The sequence below is a fragment of the Lissotriton helveticus genome, chromosome 7 (genome assembly GCF_964261635.1).
Source record: "Lissotriton helveticus chromosome 7, aLisHel1.1, whole genome shotgun sequence".
In the NCBI taxonomy this organism is placed as follows: domain Eukaryota; kingdom Metazoa; phylum Chordata; class Amphibia; order Caudata; family Salamandridae; genus Lissotriton; species Lissotriton helveticus.
Window position 1 is genome coordinate 45799557 of NC_136068.1, and position 21849 is coordinate 45821405.

Sequence of the window (21849 nt, forward strand, 5' to 3'; positions counted from 1 at the left end):
TTGGAAATCTGTTTGTCATCAGTATGTGGGAACAGAGGGAAGACAAACATGGGGGGGGGCAGCAAAAAAGGGAGCCGTCAAGAGGAAATTGGGGGGAACATCCTTTACAACGCAACTTTTACAACAAAGTACCTTTACGACGCAACCGTTACAACGCAACTTTTACAACGACTTGCGCTGGGGGGCGCTCTAGGATAGGGAATAGTGTCTAACACCTTCCCTACTATCCACGGAGACTGGAGTTGGAATAGTAAATTAAACTATTCACTATCCAGCGCTCCCCAACACAAGTCGTTGTAAAAGTTGCGTTGTAAAACTTGCGTCGTAAAGGCATGCGTTGTAATAGCATGTGTTGCAACGTCATACATCCGGAAATTGGGCTTAATGGATTCCACAGCTGAGCTCCCCGAGGGCTTGTTCATAGGTGGGCTGGTCAGGCGGGTGTCATTCGATCTGATGTTTGGACTAGGGACAGAGTGGAGGGTCAAGATTCCAGGGACTTCGGTCCATTTTTCGAATTAAACTGAAACTGTAAACAGAACTGTTAGGTTTATCATTTGGTCTACTGGAATTAGAGTGCACGTCTTTCAGGTTTAAGATATTCTTGTTGATGATTCTTCAGTCGAAGTCAGAGTCTTGCCGCTTGGTTCCAAATTGCCTGATGCTTCGAATCTTCATAACACTGAAGTTTATCATGGTCCAATAGTCTAGATGTGACAGAACCAAGGGCCATATGTATGAAGGTACCCATTTGCGAATCTCAAATAGCGATTTTTAAGAAATCGCTATTTGAGATTCGCAAATTGGTATGTATGTAGAAAATCGCATTGTTTTGCGATTTCTTAAAATTCCTTAATTGCGATTCGCAAATTGCGAATCGCAATTAAGGAATACTTTCCCATTCATTCCTATGGGCCAGGAGGCCCATAGGAATGAATTGGAAGTTATTCTCAATTTGCGATTCGCAATTTGAGAACCGCAAATTGAGAATAATTTCAAGGGTGCAGGGGTGTCCAAAGGATACCCTGTTGCACCCCTGAAATATGCATGAGTGCACATGTGGTGCAATACATGCCCTAAGGGCATGTATGTGCTTCACAGTGCATTTTGAAAAATGCAAAAAAGTGCATTTTTCAAGGAATTCGCAAATTACCACCAACTTGAAGTTGGTGGTAATTTGCGATTCCTTTAGGCCAATTTGCATTTTTTTAATGCTTCTTACATTGCATTTAAGGAATCGCAAAATGTGCGATTCCTTAAATGCAATCGCAAAATAAGGAATCGCAATTCATTATTTTGCACGCAGATTTGCTTAATACGTACCATTTGGCCAAACTGCATTCGCAAACGCCGAAATTCTGCGAATTTCGGCGTTTGCGAATGCAATTTGGCTTGATACATATGGCCCCAAGGCTTTTGTGAGTTTTATTTGTGGTCAGGTTGCAGAAGGGTGATGGGCCACTTTGGGTGGTAGGATGGATGATTGTGAATCAGCTGTACCATCCCAAAAAGTTGCATTTTAATATGTGCAACAGTCTTTATATATGTAGATGACAAATCTGGCCTTTGATGCTACTACAAGTGCATCAGAGCTAGACGAGGGCTGTGAAATAGAAAACATTAATATTGATCTTAGGGCAGTCTTTTTTCAGCTATTTCTCGAGGATACATCATCATGGCGATGCTGGGGCAAAACCTACTGTAATAAACCAAACCGTGCCTGTAGAATCAACCATAAAGTGCCTAAGGGACATATGTATCAACATACCCTTTTGCGATTTCTTAATAGCGAATATTAAGGAATCGCTATTTAGAAATCGCAAAATGGTATGTATGTAGAAATTAGCTTCTTTTTAGCGATTCCTTAAAATTCCTTAATTGCGATTAGCAAATTGCTAATCGCAATTAAGGAATAATTTCCCATTCATTTCTAAGGGCCAGGAGGCCCATAGGAATGAAGGGGAAATGTGCGATTCGCAATTTGCTAATCGCAAATTGAGAATATTTTCAAGGGTGCAGGGGTGTCCAAAGGACACCCTGTTGCACCCCTGAAATCTGCATGGGTGCACATGTGGCGCACATAAATGCCCTAAGGGCATGTATGAGCGTCACATGGCACATTGAAAATTGAAAAAATATGCATTTTGAAAGGAATTCGCAACTTACCACCAACTAAAAGTTGGTGGTAATTTGCGATTCCTTAAGGCCAATTAGCTATTTTTTTTAGCTTCTTACATTGCATTTAAGGAATCGTAAAATCTGCGATTCCATAAATGCAATCGCAAGATAAGGAATCGCATATTTTGCGATTCCTTATTTTCCAAGCAGATTTCTTTGATGCATACCATTAGTCCAAATTGCATTCGCAAACGCCGAAATTCCGTGAATTTCGGCGTTTGCGAAGTCAATTTGGCTTGAGACATATGGCCCTTAATCCTGGCAGGGCAGCTCCATACATCAGCTACCTCCTTGGTGTGTTTTGCTAAAGCAAGCACACCTTTAAATATTCATTAATTATGTGTACAAGCACATGTGGACTCAGCATTGGGAACCTAAGTGGAGGTGAGAACGACAGCATGACGTAACATACAAAGAGCACCTCACCTGTACATTATACGACAGAAATAGGAAGATAGCCGATAAAGCCTTGACAGATTTATTTCAGCGGATGAGGAGGCTATTTGTACCTGACAGAAGGGCTATATGGCTCTTAGAACTTTAGACCCACTGAGGATGGACTGATATGAATGAAATGGAGAGTGACAAAAAGACAAATATTGGGATGATGGCGCAGAACATTCACACCAGCTGTCATTAGCTCCCTGATGCCCACGCGCCTACAATGGGGCTCCCTACATTCTGGGTTTCTAATATAGCTGAAATAATATGTGATGACTCTTTTGTCAACTCGCATATTTAAACTACAATTACACTTTAATTTTATTTACAATGTCTCTTATTACATTTGGGGCCATATGTAGGTAGGCAAATACCGGTACTTAACGGCCGGAATTTGGTAATTTCGACCGTTACCGAACGGTATTTGGAAAATGAGATGTAGGTGGGCATTTTACTGATTCGGTAATTTACGGAATCGGTATTTTAAGGAATCGGTAAATTATCGATTCCTTAAAATACCAAATCGGTAAATTACCGATTTTTCTTTGTAGGGAGCACTCAAATTAGTGCTTTTCCCCTTTTAGGATTCGTTATTTACCACCAACTACAAGTTGGTGGTAAATAAGGAAAACCTTGGAAAAAGCATTGTTTTTGCTTTTCCAACAGTGCCATGTTGCAGACATACATGCCCTTAGGACATGTATGTCTGCGACATGTGCACCTATACACAATTGAGGGGTGCAACAGGATGTCAAAGTAACACCCTGCCACCCTAATTCACATTCATTCCTATGGGCCTCCAGGCCCATAGGAATGAATGGAAATGACCGAATCGGTATTTACCGATTCGGTAATTACTGAAACTTACCGATTCTGTAATTATTTCGGTAAAATTACCTACATCCCATTTGCCTGTTCTTAAATACCGAATCGGTTATCTGGGATTACCTACATCTGGCCCTTGGTGATTTACTTAGAAAGTATTAGTGTTGTGAGATAAGGCTTCTGACTAATGATATGTGCCCTTTAAGTAAGCAGTCCTTTTATTACGCGCATCCCTTAAACATACATCAGAAGAGCCATAGGGCTTACTGCATGCTGATATCATAGAAAATGGATGAGACAGTTGAAAACAAGACCGCTTTACGTGTTAAGCACAGCATTGGAAGTGTTATAAAAACAATAGGTTGACCTTTTTAAATAACTCTTTAATCTGACTTGTACAGTATCTCCTGTGCATCGCTTAGAATGATCCAGGTGAGACCTGGCTGAAGCCCAGATAGCCCGGGAGGCTAGTACAGAGCTTTCCAGATTTGAGGAGGGAGGAGGGGGTCAGGGTGATTGGGGAGGGTGAACCTGGAAGGCCATTTGAAACCAGAGTTGGTCATACGTCAGGCACTGTCTGTCAACGGCCTGCATCTTGTTCAGTTGTGAGGTATGTCAGAAGCATCAATGGTCTGGAATGGGATGGTTTCCTCACAAGCCATCTGATTGCCTGGCACCTACAAGTAGGCACCCCTATTTTTGACATTGCACTTCTATTCCCCTTCTTCAATAGCCAGTATCCTAGCAGTTAGTCCCACTATGACAGCTCTTTAATAATGTAATACCTACACTTTCACAATTGCTTTATTAATCTTCCTGCTTTCTCAAATTTGCTTGAAAATGCACAATTTTTCCACTACTTTTTCAAAATGTTCTCAGGGGGAATTCCCCCAGAACCCTCCTTGGGGGGGTTCGGGCTCGCTCGCTCGCTACGGTGCAGGATGATTATCAGTTTCCGCCTCACCACTTTCAAATGTCACCAGCCGCCACTGCCCACTGGTAATTCTGTTCTTGTGTTATTTTCCATTACAGAGTGACCTGGAAATGAAAAAAGAGCAATTTCTACAGAGAAATAAGTGTGAGTCATCCGCCCGGTGTCAGGCATTGCTCCAAGAGTGTTTCCAGCAGTTGGGAGCGGGAATTTCAGCCGGGATGTACTCCAGGCAGGGGGGATACCAGCAGTTCATGACTGACCAGCAGGCCGGATTGATGAGATACAATCAGGCACAGAGAAAAGGCATACAGGTACCACCGTGTGAAATGAAAACTCAGCTGTCATAAAAACTGTTTGACCTAGGAGTCATGGGGGCATCGGGTGTGCTCGTGCACCGTACAATGCCCCAAGTTTTTCCGAAAAAACAAAACACAAACAGCCAGATTCAGCAAACCAAAATCCGCTCGCAAAGGGCCAGATTCTGAGAATCTGGCCCTGTGCGAGCGCTATTTTTGCATTTGGGATGCATCATCCCAAATGCAAAAATCGCAATTCTAGAAATCGCTAAATTGCGATTATTTGCATTTAAGGAATCTCAATTAGAGATTCCTTAAATGCACTTCATGAACCATTTTAAAATTGCGAATTCGCAATCTGGGGCCGCTATTTACCGCAAAGTCTAACTACGTGGTAAATAGCAAAAACTTAGAAAAATGCACTTTGGTGCATTTTTCTAAGTTGTATGTTACACACACACGTGTCCTTGGGACATGAGTGTGTGCAACACCAGTGTAAATCACCATTTCAGAGGTGCAACAGGGTGTCCTTTGGACACCCCTGCACCCTTGAAATCGCTTCCTTATTTGCGAATCGCTAATTGATAATCGCAAATAAGGAATTACAGGCCCATAGGAATGAATGGGGAGTCATTCCTTATTTGAGATTAGCAATTAGCGAATCGCAAATAAGTAAGCAGTAGAAATCGCGAAAAATATTGCGATTTCTACATGCATCCTGTTTTGCGAGTCTTTAATAGCGATTCCTTAAAATTCGCTATTAAGGACTCGCAAAACATGACCATGATGAATCTGGGGGAAAGTCTCACCCGCCTAACCAATTCTCTGTGGGGCACCTTGGATACAATTCATTTTAATCAAGGAAATCTACAAATTCAAAATCAAATCTACAGTTGGAAACTGTATGCTAACTAGGGCCAGGCATACTCAACATGGTTGAAGTCAATTTGCTAAATCAGAGCATTTGCAACTGCTAAAAGGTTATATGTTTTATGTAACATTTTATTTTAGGATTTTGTAGTTTTACCAACTAGAAAACTGGCATTGAAAATGGTTACTGAATTGCAGCTTTGAGGGGGCGTGTTTCCACCGCCCTTTCCAAATTGTTATTTTGTACCTTATGTTTCAATGATTCGCAATGTTCAGGTTGCAGACCATTGATAAGTTGCCAGCTACCAAGTTTGGACTCCCTTCCCTTTAGGGAACTGGGATGGCAGTAAGCAGTGGTCCAGGGAATGATTGAAAACGTTTTTTTGTTTTTTTGAGAAGCCTATTTCTTTTATGGAATTTTCAATTTTGAAACACAGTCTTGGGGATGGTGGTTTGCTGTCCCTGAGGGTTCCCACCCCTTACTACTGTAGCCAAATGGCAAAAGTCACTATTTGCGACCTGCCTATTAATAAGGCAAGTTGTTCAGTGACTGCTATTTTGAAAACTGACCTTTTACGTACATTGTCTCAAAAAATAAGATATTTGTCATGAAAAGTATAGTCTCAATTTGGGAACACTTTTAGTGACCAGTATCTTCAAACCTCTGTCCCTAAGATAAATTCACACATGAACCAACCCTGAAATGAGAAACATGTGGATCCAGGCAAATCGTTGCACAACCGGTCTCTTTGGAACATCTGGATTTGCTCAGATTTTTTCACACTTACGCTTGGGTTCAGGTGAAGCTGGGCGAAGCTACTCATCTCTCTAGCCGAATACCAACAAGCAAAGTGCTAAAACAGGGGTGTGTGCACACGCCAACCCTATTCAACCTCTTTCTGGCCGACTTGACGCAGAGGTTTAATACCTGGAACTCTCATGCCCCAAGGCTTTATACAGTCCGGCTTCTTGTCTACTGATGATGTGGTTCTAGTGAGCCACACTCAGATTGGGTTGCAGTGCCTTCTCACCATAATGCAAGAATACTTTGCTGAGAATGGATTGAATATCTACCTCAGCAATGCTAGAACAATAACTATCAACAGCAACAAAAAAGCACACCGGCCTGGTACTGGGCCAGCTTATTGATCGAGGCTGCAGTATAAATATCTAGGAGTAATCGTTGACAAGGAGGGCATGATCATTTATCAGAAAGAGTACAATAAAAGGAAGGGTCTAGCACTGGCAGTAATGTTAAAAAATCTCAAGTTGAAACTGACTGGGACCACACTGTCCCCCCCTCCTTCGGGTCGGTGAAGTGGTCTCAAACCCATCTATTATTTTAGTATTTTTCTCCTTGAAAAATATTGTGAACTCATCACAAAGATATTGAGAAGCAGGAACATAATGTTCGAGGTATTTGAGCTGTAGATCACATTCTCTGCATACTCCAGCCATCTAGTGTTGGGTCCGGATGTTTGCGAGTTATTTTTTTTCAAAGAAGTCTTTCCAGTCAGGTAGGTGACTCCTTCTTTCAGTGAAAGTGCGTTTGGGCATCAACTCCATTGTTGGATTGTTTTTTTCCACCATCGGCTGCGGAAGTGAATTGCGGCGCTCTGGTTTGACACAGATTTTCAGGTTCCCCTCGGTGCGCAATCCACTACCCTTGATGGTATTGTTATTTGATCGTGTTTCCCATTCAACTAACAGGACTGTAACGCATGCCGATCTTTTCGATTCAAGAAGACGCTCCATGACCGTTGGGCTCGGCGTCACGGAATGCATCAGTAATATAGCGGCTCCGCTCCGGATCTCTTTGGAGAAGATTCCGTTCACGAGGTCTTCGACGCACAATGAGCAGAGGAAGAACACATCTCCGTTTCCAACATGGAAGAAGATGTTCCGCCAGGTCAGCGTTTCGTGCGTACTGATAATCCCCTGCCCCAAATTATGACCAAGAAAAAGGCTCCGGTCCCTCCTACGCCTTCAGGCCGAGGTCGGCACCGAGGACACGTTTCCAACGCCCCGTGTTCCAGCTCGGCACCGAAGCACACACCAAAGCCTTCTGGCTCGGGATCAAGTAGGCCCCATTCGGGCACCAAACCGACATTTTCAGCGTCGAAATCCAAACACGCCCTCACTTCGGCACCTAAACCTAACTCTTCGGATCTGAACATCTCTGCATCAAACTTCGGCACCGAACATTCTGCCACTGAAGGAAAAACAGCTCCTCCTCCATCCTTTCAAAATAGACCCAAAACAGAAAGAACTTGCAAAACTGCCAGTTAAATGTAAGCCATAAACTGAAGAATCGTACCACGTTCCCCTGAAAATGACAAATGTTGGTTCTAATCCTTCTCCTCCTCCTCCTCCTCCTCTTACACCTCCTTCCCCATTTGTCCCAAATTTGGTAATTACACCTACAAATTCACCACAACCACAGTCACCTGACCACCAGGATGATGGGGATGGGGATGCACCAGATGACAATAGTCCTGATCCATGGACTGATTACAATACAGATCCTAACACTGATAATGACCCAGATCTATACCCTTCAAAACCCTCTCCACCTGATGACAATGTAGGGTGCATAGAATTAATAAATAGGGCAGCTCAATATCACAGGGTTCAGCTTCACAAAGAGGCTCCTGAAAAGGATTTTCACTTTGAGACGTTCAGTTCTTCTCAAAGAGCAACTCATGCACTGTCCATGCTTAAGGGTATGCTTAAACACGCAGATGACATTTTTAAGGACCGAGTGCATTTGAGAATGCGAACACCAAGGGTAGATAAGAAACATAAACCTGCACCTACAGACTCCGTCTACATCAAAGGTCAAGTTCCCTTAGACTCCCTAGTGGTTTCTAATGCTCGCAAAAGGGCAAACTCACAAACAACAGGAGATGCCCCTCCTCCTGATAAGGAATCCAAAATTATAGATGCCTCTGGAGTAGCTGGAGTAGCTGTGCAGGAAGCCAATCACAGGCATATTGCCAACACCCAGGCTCTTTTAGCGAGATATGACAGGGCTCACTATGACGAATTGGAACAATTGCTCCAGTTCTTGCCAGATTAAGAAGAAACTAAGGCACATGACTTAATTCAGGAAGGGAAACTTGTTTCCAATACTTCCATTAGGTGCGCTTTAGACGCAGCTGACACTGCTGCTTGCACTGTTAACACCAGTGTTCTTTTTAGAAGGCACGCATGGCTCAGGATTTCAGGGTTCAAACCTGAAGTACAGGCCTCTGTTTTAAACCTACCCTTTGATAAGGAACACCTATTTGGACCCAAGGTAGACACTTCTGTAGAGAAAATGAAGAAAGACACAGATTTCGCAAAATCCATGGGAGCTTTGCAGTCCCCATCCAATCGGGGCTCCTTTTGCTGCTCTTTCTACAGGGGGGGTTCAAAAGTTCTATCCACAGGCAACACCTCTAGTTCTTACAAAGGCACCAATCAATCACCCTCTTTAAGGGGTTACTTTAGAGGAGGATTTCGAGGCAATAACGTCAAGGGAAGAGGTGAAGGTAACACACCCCGTACTGCCCCATGCAGCAAACAAGCAGTGACTTGCCTCCACTTCCCAGGATCATTCCACAATTGTTGGGGGACGTCTCTCAATTTCTTCCTGTCTGGGATACAGTAACTTCAGAGAAATTGATCCTTGAAATTATCCAATTTGGTTATTGACAGGAGCTTACCTACAATCCCCCAAACATTCCTCCACGATCACACAAAATATCAACAGAGCATCTGCACCTTCTCAAAGAAGAGGTTCACTCTCTACTGCAAAAGGGGGCTATAGAGCCCGTACCATTACAATATCAAGGTTCCGGCGTATACTCCCTATACTTTCTCATACCCAAAAAGTACAGCTCTCTCAGGTCTATACTAGACCTCAGAGACCTAAATCCTTAGATCCAATCAGATAATTTTTACATGGTGACACTACAACAACTGCTCCCGCTCCTTCAACAAGGCGACTTGCTGTCTATTTTAGACTTAAAGGACACATACTTCCATATTCCAATACACCCCGCTCACTGAAAATATCTAAGATTTGGGGTAGCGGGACAACATTACCAGTTCAAAGTGCTTCCATTTGAAGTCACCACTGCTCCCTGAGAATTCACCAAACACCTGGTAGTAGTCGCTGCTCACCTGCAAAGACAACATATTCACATCTTCCCATACTTGGACGACTGGCTCATCAAAGCCAGTTCTCTCACAAGATGACTGCAGCACACTCAAAAAACAGTACAATTAATGCACAATCTGGGGTTCACAGTAAATCTGTTGAAGTCCATTATCTCGAACCCTCCACCACGCAAACTTACTTGGGAGCCACGCTCGATACACAGAAAGCTCTAGCCTCTCCCAATCCTGTCAGAATCGCAGTATTCAGGTTCTAGTTTCCCAGTTTCAGCCCAATCACTCATTACCAGCTTGAGTATTTATGCAGCTACTAGGAATGATGGTGCATCGTGATAGTTCCCCATTCAAGACTTCAAATGCATCCCCTTCAGGAATATTTAGCACATCAGTGGAATCAGGGTCAGTTGTCAGCTCTAGTATTGGTGGACGGCAGCACTCATCATTCTCTGCAGTGGTGGAATCCACAAAACGTATCCAAAGGGCGCCCCTTCATCGACCCTATTCCACAGACAGTGCTAACAGCAGAAGCATAGCTCCCTGGTTGGTTAGCTCATCTCCAAACTCATACAATTCAAGGCCTCTGGAGTCAAAAGCAACTCCACATAAATCATCTAGAGCAGCTAGGAGTATTTCCAGCGATCAAAGCCTTCCAGACTCACCTTGTAGGCAAAGCTGTCCTGATACGCACCAACAACATGACAGCCATGTATTACATAGAGAAAAAGATAGGGACACTCTCTCCAGCTGTCACACATTGCGTAGGCCATTTGGAGTTGGGCCATACATCACAAAATGTATCTCCTAGCGTACACCTCCCAGGAGTAAATAATCAGATTGCAGATCTGCTGAGCAGGCAAAGACAACAGATTCGCAAGTGGGAACTTCACCCTCAAGTTCTCCTCCCGTTCTTTCAAATTTGGAGCTCCTCAAACATAGGTCTGTTTGCCACACACCAAAACGCAAAATTCCCAAGCTTCACCTCTAGGTATTCACACCCATTGTCCAGAAGCAATACACTATGGATGAACTGGTCAGGGATATTTGCCTATGCTTTTCCGCCTCTCCCACTCATTCCACTAGGGGTTCGGAGACTCAGGAAAATGTCCCCCAGGCAAATCCTAATAGCTCCCAAATGGGCTTGTCAACCCTGGTTCACTACCCTGCTGGCACTCTCAGTAGTTCCTCAATCAAAACGTCATCTCACATCCAATCTCCTTACGGAGAACGATGGAGAGATAAAACATCCAGATCACAAACATCTCAACCGTGCGATCTGGCACCTGAAATCCTGGTTTGGTTATCTGAATCTTCCACCAGACTGTATGAATATCATTAAAGAGGCCAGAAGAACTACTACAAGAGCTTGCTATGCAGCAAAGTGGAAACGGTTTGTTATATATTGTAACAACAACCATATCAACCCCTTGAATGCTTCTGTTCAAAACATTATTTGTTATTTACTTCATTTACAGCAAACAGGTTTAGCGCACCCATCCATATGCTTACATCTCACTGCAATAGCTGCATACCTTCACATTAGACAACATGTGTCCCTTTTCCGAGTACCTGTTATCAAAGCTTTCATAGAGGGACTCAAAAGAGTTATTTCACCAAGACGTCCACCTGCTCCAAAGTGGAACCGTAATATTGTCCTTACCAGACTAATGGGTCTACCCTTTGAGCCATTGCATAAATGTGAACTGCGATTTCTTACTTGGAAAGTTGCTTTACTCATTGGTATTACTTCACTGAGGAGAGTGGGTGAGCTTCAGGCATTAATTATAGAAGAAACATTTTTTCAAATCCACCAAAACAAACTGGTTCTTCGCACTACCCCCAAATTCCTACCCAATGTGGTATCTGCCTTTCCCATCAACCAATCTGTTGAGTTACCTGTGTTCATTCCTCACCCAGATTCAGTGGCAGAACGAGCTCCACACAGTTTAAATGTTGTACGAGCACTATTATATTACATAGAAAGGACAAAACCTTTTCGTAACACTAAACAACTCTTTGTTGCTTTTGTTCCACCACACAAAAGGCAATCCCATTTCAAAATCGGGTATTGCACGGTGGATAGTTAAATGTATTCAGACATGCTATGCAAAAGCAAAGAGGACTTTACCAATTCTCCCTAGAGCGCATTCCATTAGCAAACTAGGGGCTTCTATGGCTTTTTTAGGAAACATCCCTATGGCTGACTTCTGTAAAGCTGCTACATGGTGTGAGGAAGTGCCATCTTTCTTGCATGGTGTGCCCCACGTTTGCCAAATTGCTGATGTACTTTGACTGAGTGTGCCCTGGGTCCCTGCCAATCAGGTACCCAGGGCCTGTGTTCCTTCTCTAAAACTGTATTGAAGCCTAAACCCAATTGACATCTCTGGCCACATGTCAGCCCCTGGTAAATGGTACCCAGGGCACTCTGACCCGAGAAGGCCCCTAAGGGCTGCAGCACTTAGAGGCCCTGTGCCCTGACACCCACACGATGCCTTTGCAGGCCGAGTGTCTTGGTGCAGAACAAAACAAAGAGGAGACAGGGCATACATCCCTGTGCGCCATGCCCGCAAAACACTGCCCTGGCATACCCCTTTTACCCCTCTAGCTGGGTGCCCTATGCCAGTGGTGTGGGTACAGGTGCATGAGCCCTGTACCCCGACAGTACCCAGGTCCAATCCTGGGCACTATAAGTGCCGAGCTGCCATTAAGAGTATATGGTGCTGGGAGGTTGTCATCACAAACTCCACAGCACCATGATGGCTACACTGAAGACTGAGAAGTTTGGTCTCAAACTTCTCAGCACATTAAATCCACACTGATGCCAATGTGGGATTTAAGGTAAAATGCACGACAGAGGGCAACTTAGAGTAGCCCCCTGAAAATAACCCACAACCCGCGTCATGACTGAGAAGCTGCTTAGGCTGCCACCCAGCAGACATGTTGCTGGACCCTGGGTAGAGAACCATCCGCTCTTGTGGGCCTGCAACAATGCACATCATGGGATGAGGTACTAGGCCTCCTCCCCCTGGATGGGCAGGGGAAGCTTCAAAGGCATGCCACCTTTGTGAGCTTCTCCAGGACACTTGCTGTACTCCGCAACTGGTCCCCACCAGTTCTGACCCTCTTTCTGGCTGGAAGATAGGTGGGAAAACCAAGTGAGGAAAGGGGGTGTGCCAGCCTCTGCCAACCCCACCCCTCAGGTGGGGGAATCGAGGTGAAGCACAACTCCAGGCTCTCGCCAGCTTGAGGATGGGGAGCCCTACCCAATCAGAGACAGGCTCCTGCCCTCCTCCTTCTGGAGAGTGGAAGGATAGGGGGTGTACTCACCCCAGGGAAGGGACTCATTGGTCCCTGACCTTACCCTACCTGTAACACCCCTAAATTTAGTATTTAGGGGCACCTTGAACCTTCTTCCTCAGATCCCGATTCCAAAACTACAAAGAACAAGAAGAAAGAAGACCTCCGTCCAGCTACTAACAAGAGGACGGCACCAACTGACTTGGCCCCAGCCCTACCGGCCTGTCGACCCCCGAACCTGATCCTGCTAAACCCTGGCGTCTCCAGTGGTCAGCAACCTCGAAAACCCCATGAGGACCTGACTGCCTTGCTCATCTAAAGACCCGGACTCCCACGAGCAGTGGTGCTGCTCAAACAGCACCGACCCCTGGTGCCAGCCAGGAACCGCAAATCCAGCACACTCTGCACCCCCTAGCCCGGCCCATGTCAGAGTGGACAAAGACCCTGAGGGCATCCCCTCGATGACTGTGACCACAAATCCAGCACCCAAGGACCCTCCTCTACGCTCTTGACAACGCCTGCAGCCTCACAACCAAGGACCCCTCCAACCGCAACCAGCAGAGGGTAAGATTTGCCGACACCAAAAGACACCCCTGCAACCGGCGCCCAACGGCACCCTGTGCCAATCTCCAGGGTGTCTACCCAACCTACAGCTGCCCAAATTACCCCTCAAAGTGGTGGTTGCTCCTGAAGAATCTCCGTCCCCGAGCCTGCAGCCTTTGTTCATCTTGCAGCTTTCCCATTGAAATCCATTGGGCGGCCGACGGCCCAAAATCACCCTGCACCCATCTGCCCGAATGCCACTGGAAGTGCAGCATCTGTTCTATTCTACTTCCCCACTTGCCCTGTGTAAGTGATCAGGAGCTCCGCTCCCACAGCCGCGTGGTCTGCCTGCTAGCAGCCGCCAACCAAAGACCCCCTGCCCGCCATAGGCTAACATTGGGCCTACTCGCTCTGCACCTGGCTGCCCCTGTGCCACTGAGGGGGTAACAACTGTACCTACCTGACCCTGGGAGACCCCTGAGTCTTACCCCAGAACCTTAACTCTGCCAGTCGAGTACTTACCTGAAAGCCCATAACTTACACTTTATCCATAGGGTAACATTGGCTGGTTTTCTCTTGGAAATTCTTCTAAGTGTCGAGTTTTGAAACTTTAAAATATTCACAAAAAATCATCCGATGAACGAAAACGAAATTACTCACGTGTTACCAGGATAGATCACAGTGCTGGATCTTGGTGCCCAGCACTGACCCTAAAAAGTAATTACAACTTTGATTTTTCGATAACTTGATTTTCCTCCTTAGGATAACATTGCCTGGTTTTTACCAGAAATTCTTTTTTTGTGTCGATTTTTGAAACGTACAAATATTCCTTAAAAATCGCCTGTTTAACAAAAATGATTTCTTTCAACTCATTACAGGAGATGCACCAGGGCTGAATCCAGGATCCAGCCCTGAGTAGGAAAAACACACGCAAAGTAATTGATATTGAATTTACTTAAAATTACCATTGAGCTCAATGTTATTATTGTGTTAAGATTGTGTTGCATAGTACAACAACTGTATCTATTGCATTGAAAAGTCTATTGCTAATTGAAAGTATTCAACTGTAGCACCTCATTCTGAGAAAGTTTTTTTATACCTACTTGTGGTTCTAAAATAAAACCACAATTTATTTTTATATACAAAACAATTAGCCTAGAGTTCAGTTATTGAGTGTGTTAGACTATTTGCTGACTGAGTAAGTACAACACATGCTTTACACTGTCCTCTGATACTGCCTTACTGCTCGACCAAGCTACCACTTTAGAGAGTAAGGTTATATCTAACTTTAGCGATACAAAAGGGGATGATGGACGGAGCGTTTGAACAAATCAAACACTCACCCCCAGTCAACTGATCTGGGTTTAATCCATCACCATTCTTTAGTTCACTCAGCCACCCCAGTTCAGAAATGGCTATATGCAAATCAGTATGACCCTGTGCCTTATGGGAACAGTCCAGCCCGAACTGCCAAGCCATGTCTTCCCTGGACCGGAAACAAGCATCCTGGGACCGGTTTCGGATTCATAATCCTCATCAGCCAGGCTATCTTGAATCCAGTGGCCAAGTGAACAAGGGACTCACGTCTGAGCATACCCTGCCACACTTAGGGCGAACAAAGCGATACAAAAGGGGATTATGGACGGAGCGTTTGAACAAATCAAAGACTCACCCCCAGTCAACTGATCTGGGTTTAATCCATATCTAACTTTAACCTCTACCACACCTCTGGGGACTGTGGACTCTGTGCACACTGTACCTTACTTTGGTGCAGTATATACAGAGCCACTTTCTTACACATTGTCTACACCACACACATTTACAAAACACTATTGTGTAGATGTGTTAGCCAGACAACAAGCTAATGTGGGCCAGGCAGCTCTTCGTACACTTTTTCAGACAACTGCAACAGATACAGGTTAGCCACCGCTGTGGGAGATTACTGCTGTATAGTCTATGCAAAGCATGTGATCTACAGCTCCCATGCCTCGAACGAAAAATGCTGCTTACCCAGTAAGCATCTGTTCTTGGCATGTAGAACTGTAGATTCATATACGCCCACCCACCTCCCTGGGTACCTGTTGCAGTATTATCTTACTCACATGCATACATCTCTATTTTACTTTTACTAACTCTATTCTCACCCTCTGCGGGAAAACAATCTAACAATGGAGGTGATGCCCATGCACACTATCACCGAAAGGAGGAGTCGCCTACATTGTGACTGCAAAGACTTCTTTGAAGAAAAACAATGTGCAAACATCCGGTCCCAACACTAGGTGGTAGGAGTATGCAAAGCATGTGACTCTACAGCTCTACATGCCAAGAACAGATGCTTACTGGGTGAGTAGGGAGTTCAGACCTGGGGAACTGGGTTCGAGTATCTGTAATGACTCTAAACATCCTGTGATTCTGGGCAAATCACTTAATCTCCCCGCGCTTAACAAAAAAAAATGAATGTGTGTCTTCATGTAACATAACTGGTGCTATGTAAAGCGCTCTGATACCCGATTTGTAGAACTTGGTAATTTTTGCTCTCAGGGAATACTTACTAATATAATAAGAACTTGGCACAGACTCTGAAAATATGAAAAAGACATCTTTATTACAATTAATTGTGAGGCTACGTCGCCCAGTCACACCTAAAGCAACGGAATGAGGCAGCCTCCTGAATGGTCTGAGCACAGATCCTTTATACCATGTATTATGCCCTAGGCACACATTTTCTCTTTGAAGTACTCCCAGGACGTGCACACAGATGCAAAACCCACTTTCAAGATAAGTCCAGGCCATAAACAATGTCCACATAATGAATACATTCTCTAGCTGACAAGGCCGGATAAACCCAAAACAGTAAGATCACAGCCCATGTCATAAACAGTTCATGGAGGCAGGAACAGATGGAAGTAAGATAAGGCAGGGTGTGTGTGCGATGAAAAGGTTTATGGCATGTTGGGCCTTGATGCTATCTTGCTCGGCCACTGGGAGAGGAACTGACCAAACAGGTTCGGCCTGGGGCCATGGTTCCAACATGCCAAGGTCAGGGAAAAGTCAATCAAGGTGTACGTGGCCTTTGGAATCGAATTTAGCTGTATTATAGCCTATGTAAAGGGCAACTCACAAAATGGCTGCTGTACACAAAATGGAAGCCAAGGGTTCAGAACAAAAATGACGATTTCGAGGTGAAATTGTTACTGGAATATGACGAAAATGCTTGTACATAGTGTACTAGCCATTCTCGGTCTTTTGATATAAAAATCGTCATGCTACGACAAAGTTTATTACACAAGTCCAGAAATTTTGGTACCACAGACGCTCCTTTTGCCCTTACATAGGCAATAACCTATACTCACGCTAGTCTGAGTCCAGGTCTATATTTATAAAATCCTCAAGATGTTGCTGAAGCATAATCCTATTACTTAGCGACTCTCTCAGGACAGGTCCCTTGCACACGCAGTAGCACAAAGGCCATATCTGGCAAGACCAAATAGGGAATGTCTCTATCTGTAGTATGTGGTATAGGACCACACGCCCAACAATCAGTGATGTTCAACTACTAACTGGTGTTGATGCAGAAACTGTACAAAAGGAATTATCAGTAAACTCTGATCTCCTAACTATCCATGTTCAGGTAAAATCTGGACAGGATGCAAAGAAGTAAAAGTAGGAAGAGACATAGGTTGGGAGGTGGGTACAGATGTGAATTGGGCAGCAAAAACAAACCCACCCATAAAGACAATGCCATGTTTAAAAAAACACTAGAAAACACATCATCACTTGGATGCTAATGACAAGGGTAACTCGTCATGGAGTGCCCATTCATTTCAATGGAAATTACAGTACAAATCTACCAGTGCCTCAGCATCCAAGTGGTTAAGAACATATAGATAAAGTAGTGACCGCTATTACAAATGAATCAAAATTTTCCACAACCCTAAGCAAAATGTAAATCCTAAAATTATCTTGTACATTTTAGGTCTTCCTATGCATTTCTGTAATTCATCATATGTTCAAGTGAAACAGTGGTGACCCTCATTAATGCTCTGAGGTGAAAAGGGGATACTCTTTCACAGAAAATTGACTTTATTCTGCTTTTACTAAACAGAATAGTACTTTAAAATAATGCCAGCAGAACAATAAAATCATTCTCCTAATACGTAGTCTATGCAATCACACGGAAACCTCTTGTGCAACCAACTATGCCCAGAGTCTGTTCAAAAAGCCTCTCTGGCAGACTTCTATTGTCCATCAAATTCGCTTCCAGTGTCTTCTTCCGCGTTGGGCCTCTCGATTTCAGGCCTTTTCATGAGAAAAAGTACTGCGTAGTTGGAGTGCCCTCCTGGCAAACACCCACAGCTCACTTGAAAGTCTCAATGTCTCAAAACAATGCACCAGTGTCTCTTCTTTGTGGCAGACACTACAAATGATGTGCTCTTCATTGATCATGGGCACAAAACATCTCGTGCAGATCCAAGCACTAGTGAGAAACAACCTCTCAAGATCAGCAGCACTTTCAGACTCCAACACTCATTATTTAGTGTCAGAGGACGCTCAAGCTGCTCTCTCATGGGCACCAGAATGTAGTGCCTTTTTCCCAACGTGGATCCTTGGGTGCACTGCCTTTCCGCTGGAGCAAAGGGAAAAGAGGTGTGTGTGTGGCCAAAACTCGGGCCAAGGGTTCAAGGGACTGTACACTGTCAGAGGTTACCAGTACATAACAGGTACAAAGCTCAAACAAACAGAAGCTCTCATTCTGTGGCAAAACAAGGAACCAGCTCCTCTTTTTCTCTGCAAAGCCTTCCGGTGAAGCAAATGCCTTGCTTGGGAGGTACCATTGACGGCACGCTGGTGATCGCTGTTCAGCCTCGCGACTTTCTGGTTGCAGAAATTGTAGAGCCAAGAAATCTGTCATTCATCTGTAGTGGTCACTGATGGGGAGTGGGCTTAGTCTCGATCACAGGTCTGCAGGGTATCACTCTTCCTTTGACTCTGGAAGATCCCGCAGAACCTAGTGATATAGGAAATGTAACACAATTGTTAGTTTCCTTCAAATCAAGCACAAAAACAGTTCATGGGTTTTAACAAGGGGACTGCAAGCAGGTGGCCTGCAATCTGCAAGGGAGTGGCCACACGCCATGGGACAATGTTGGTCTAGAATACACTGTCATTTTCAAAAAGCAATTCAAACATAAAGGCAATAGGCAAAACAGTGTCTCTAGGCTTTTCAATTGGGTTTCCGTGTGAGAGCATATCCTTCATCATCTAAGGGTAAATAACTACACGAAAATTCTATCAACATGGATGTCTTCACATATGGTGGCATTGTCTAATGGTGCAAATACATATTTTCCTCAATGATTAAGCCTAGGTGTTCCTAAATTCCTTATCTAGAACATCTCAAATAGAGAAATGACATAATACATATTATCAAGGACATGAAGAAAAGTCCCTTTTAAAAAATGTGCATTAAGTGCACTATGCAATACAAAGGCTAATGATCAAATGTGCAGACAAAAGGACAAGAACTAGAGAGTCCCTTGTATTTGCATGATTAGAACACATCTGATCCCACCAAAAATTAAAGCAGCAGGAACAAAAGAGAACTGAAAAATTAAAATAGACATTGAAAATTCGTCATGTTCAAAAGGTAAACTTAAGATATCTCCTATTGAGATGGAAAACGTGTCTTACTATAATATTGGGTCAGTTAACCAGCCTATCACTACCCCGACAGTCAGTCTGAAAAAAACATTTTACATAACATGGGGGGTCCCTGATACATCACTTTAGTCTAGAAGTGTGTGCATAAACAATACACCCATAATAATAAATGGGCTGACTGGTGAAAGGAATATGGAAAAGGGAAATGGAACTAGGACACAACTAAAATCCCCAATAACTAAGCATGATGCGACATCGGTCAGGGGAGAAGCAACAAAAGAAAAATCTATAGGAAGAACAAGAGTTTGCTTGGGTGCCTCAGGCATGTGACACAGCACCAAGAGTACGGGGGATACAAAAAGACCAAAGTTACACACATTTTAACTCTACCGCTGGCAACTACACCATATACGGTAATCCTAACTAATGTTCCTGTTCTCTCTTCCGGGAGAGAAAAAAATGAAACCTGGTTTCCTTTCAAGGGACAACGCCATATGCTATTTGGGAAACAGAACATGATTAAGTAATGCAATATAGAAATTAGGCCACCTTGAGTCACAGATCTATAATTCCATCCTTAGGTCCAATCAAGGATACATGAATGTAGGGCTGCCTATTCCTTTAAGGGAATGTGCAGTAAGTGACTAACAGCAGATGACACACTTTGATTCTGTATATCTTTTTAGTTTTCTTCAATATCACTATAGCCAAATTTAGGCATGCACTGGTAAAAGTGCTGCCTGTCTTCCTCACCACAGTATGAAAACCATATATGTGAAATGTATCATTATACCAAATCCATCCAACTGTTGTGCAACAATACGTATCGTCATACGGATCCCTTCACAACACTGGGGAACTTGTAATAGTAACAACATAAAACAAAACATACACAAAATAATGCACATGTGTGGACAAGCGGTGACACACAGCAACATGGCACATGTACTTTATGCACTATAAACCTGCAGCCCAAAACCCAATATTTGGGCCTGTCTAAATTTGTCAGGTCTAAAATCCATACCCTCTTTTTGACAGTAGATCACCATGCAGTGTGAATCTGCTGTCAGATATAACTTTGAACCAACTAAAATATTTCACGACGGCCAAATACACAAACGAAAACATGAACATTTTTTTTTTGGGAGAAATTACGCAAAAACACATCTTCTTTTCAATTAACCAAACTCACGTGTCTTGTCAGCCTTAAAACAATCCATGAATAATCTGCAAGCAGAAGCAGAAAAATACACAACACAAAAAAACATTTTAACATACACAAAAATTAATTTTCATTACTTAACTGTTACTCTTTTGTAAGTTCACCTCGCAACATCAAGCCACCTTATTTTTACCATTCTAAAAGAAATGGTTACACTGATACTCCATATTAATTTGGCACCTATAATTTCCACTGTGAGAAATAATTCCTAATTTAGCAAATCGTTTTTTTTCACATGGCCTGTAGCCTGTAGCCTTCAAAATTTTGGAAAACGGCTGCATCTTATTTTTTATCTATGACCTAATGCAACACTTCGTTTTTTTGTGAAATAAACGCAACTAGCAAACATTATTTTACTTAGCGTGGAGGCACAAATGTACCAGTTCTGCAGAGCATTTAACACGATGTTTTGGGACTTTTCAAAGAAACCCCTTTTTATATTCCCTTTTAAATTGAGTTCTTTCATTTTATTGATGTTCTCACGGAGAAACCAGAAACCCCACCTTTAGAAGCCCGTTCAGAGAGGTCATTCTGCATTCCTCGGAGGCAAAGTCCTAATTAAAGGTCACAAATGTCAGCCCTCTCCATTATTTACAGGGAAACTAAAAGATAACATCTCAGCAGCGCAGCTCGAGCCAGCCTCTGCAATCCTCTCAGCCCTCAGCTTTTGCCACACTGACAATTTCTCTTTTTTAGGCGCTAAAATTATCTCTATTCCCAGATTATTAAACTACATTTATTGTGAATAATTCACAAAACCTAATGACCCACATACCAGTTTTTTAGTAAATGCTTGTTGCAATCCTATGGTACACACTTCATCAGTCTTAAATGAACAAACTTTTCCGTAGGCCTAGCTGAAGCTAGAACCTTCACCCCTGATATTTAAAACAAACTTTTGTACTGGCACATTAACCCACTGAATCATAAGAAGGCACAACCTGCAAATATATATCAAAACCTAAATGTATGCATTTACTGAAACCTGAGACACTTTAAGAGAAATACTCTAAATGAAAGCAAAATGCATTTTAAACAGTGCTTTTAATCAAAATCGACTTTCATATTTTGGGCATTAAAAATGAATATCCTACAATTTTCTTGCATAATATGCATTACTAGAATGTCTATTACATAACCCATGAGTCAGGCATTTGAAAATAATAACTTATACTTTATAAAAATGAGCTTGCTTGCGCCTATGCCAAGGGGAAATTATGTACACGAACGCTTGTCATTTTAGTGATGCAACGTAACTTAAATCAAATTTTAATGCTAGGAGGTCATAATATGAGTGTTAAGCTTTATAAATATTAAAAAACGATTTTTGTAGCACTTATTTTTTTAATAATTATTTTTCATAAGTAATAAATGTTTTCATCAAATAAAACCAATTATTTCTTTTTGTGATTGTTCTACATATA

At 43.2% G+C, this 21849-nt stretch overlaps 1 protein-coding gene across 1 annotated transcript in view; it reads left to right on the plus strand.

Moving 5' to 3' along the window:
• LOC144767989 (guanylate-binding protein 3-like) overlaps nucleotides 1-21849 on the plus strand; it is a 187288-nt gene that overhangs the window by 98144 nt on the left and 67295 nt on the right. Inside the window, exon 8 of the mRNA XM_078651371.1 lies at nucleotides 4477-4689. Within this exon, the coding sequence (XP_078507497.1) occupies nucleotides 4477-4689 (213 nt within the window). The remainder of the gene's footprint in view (nucleotides 1-4476; nucleotides 4690-21849) is intronic.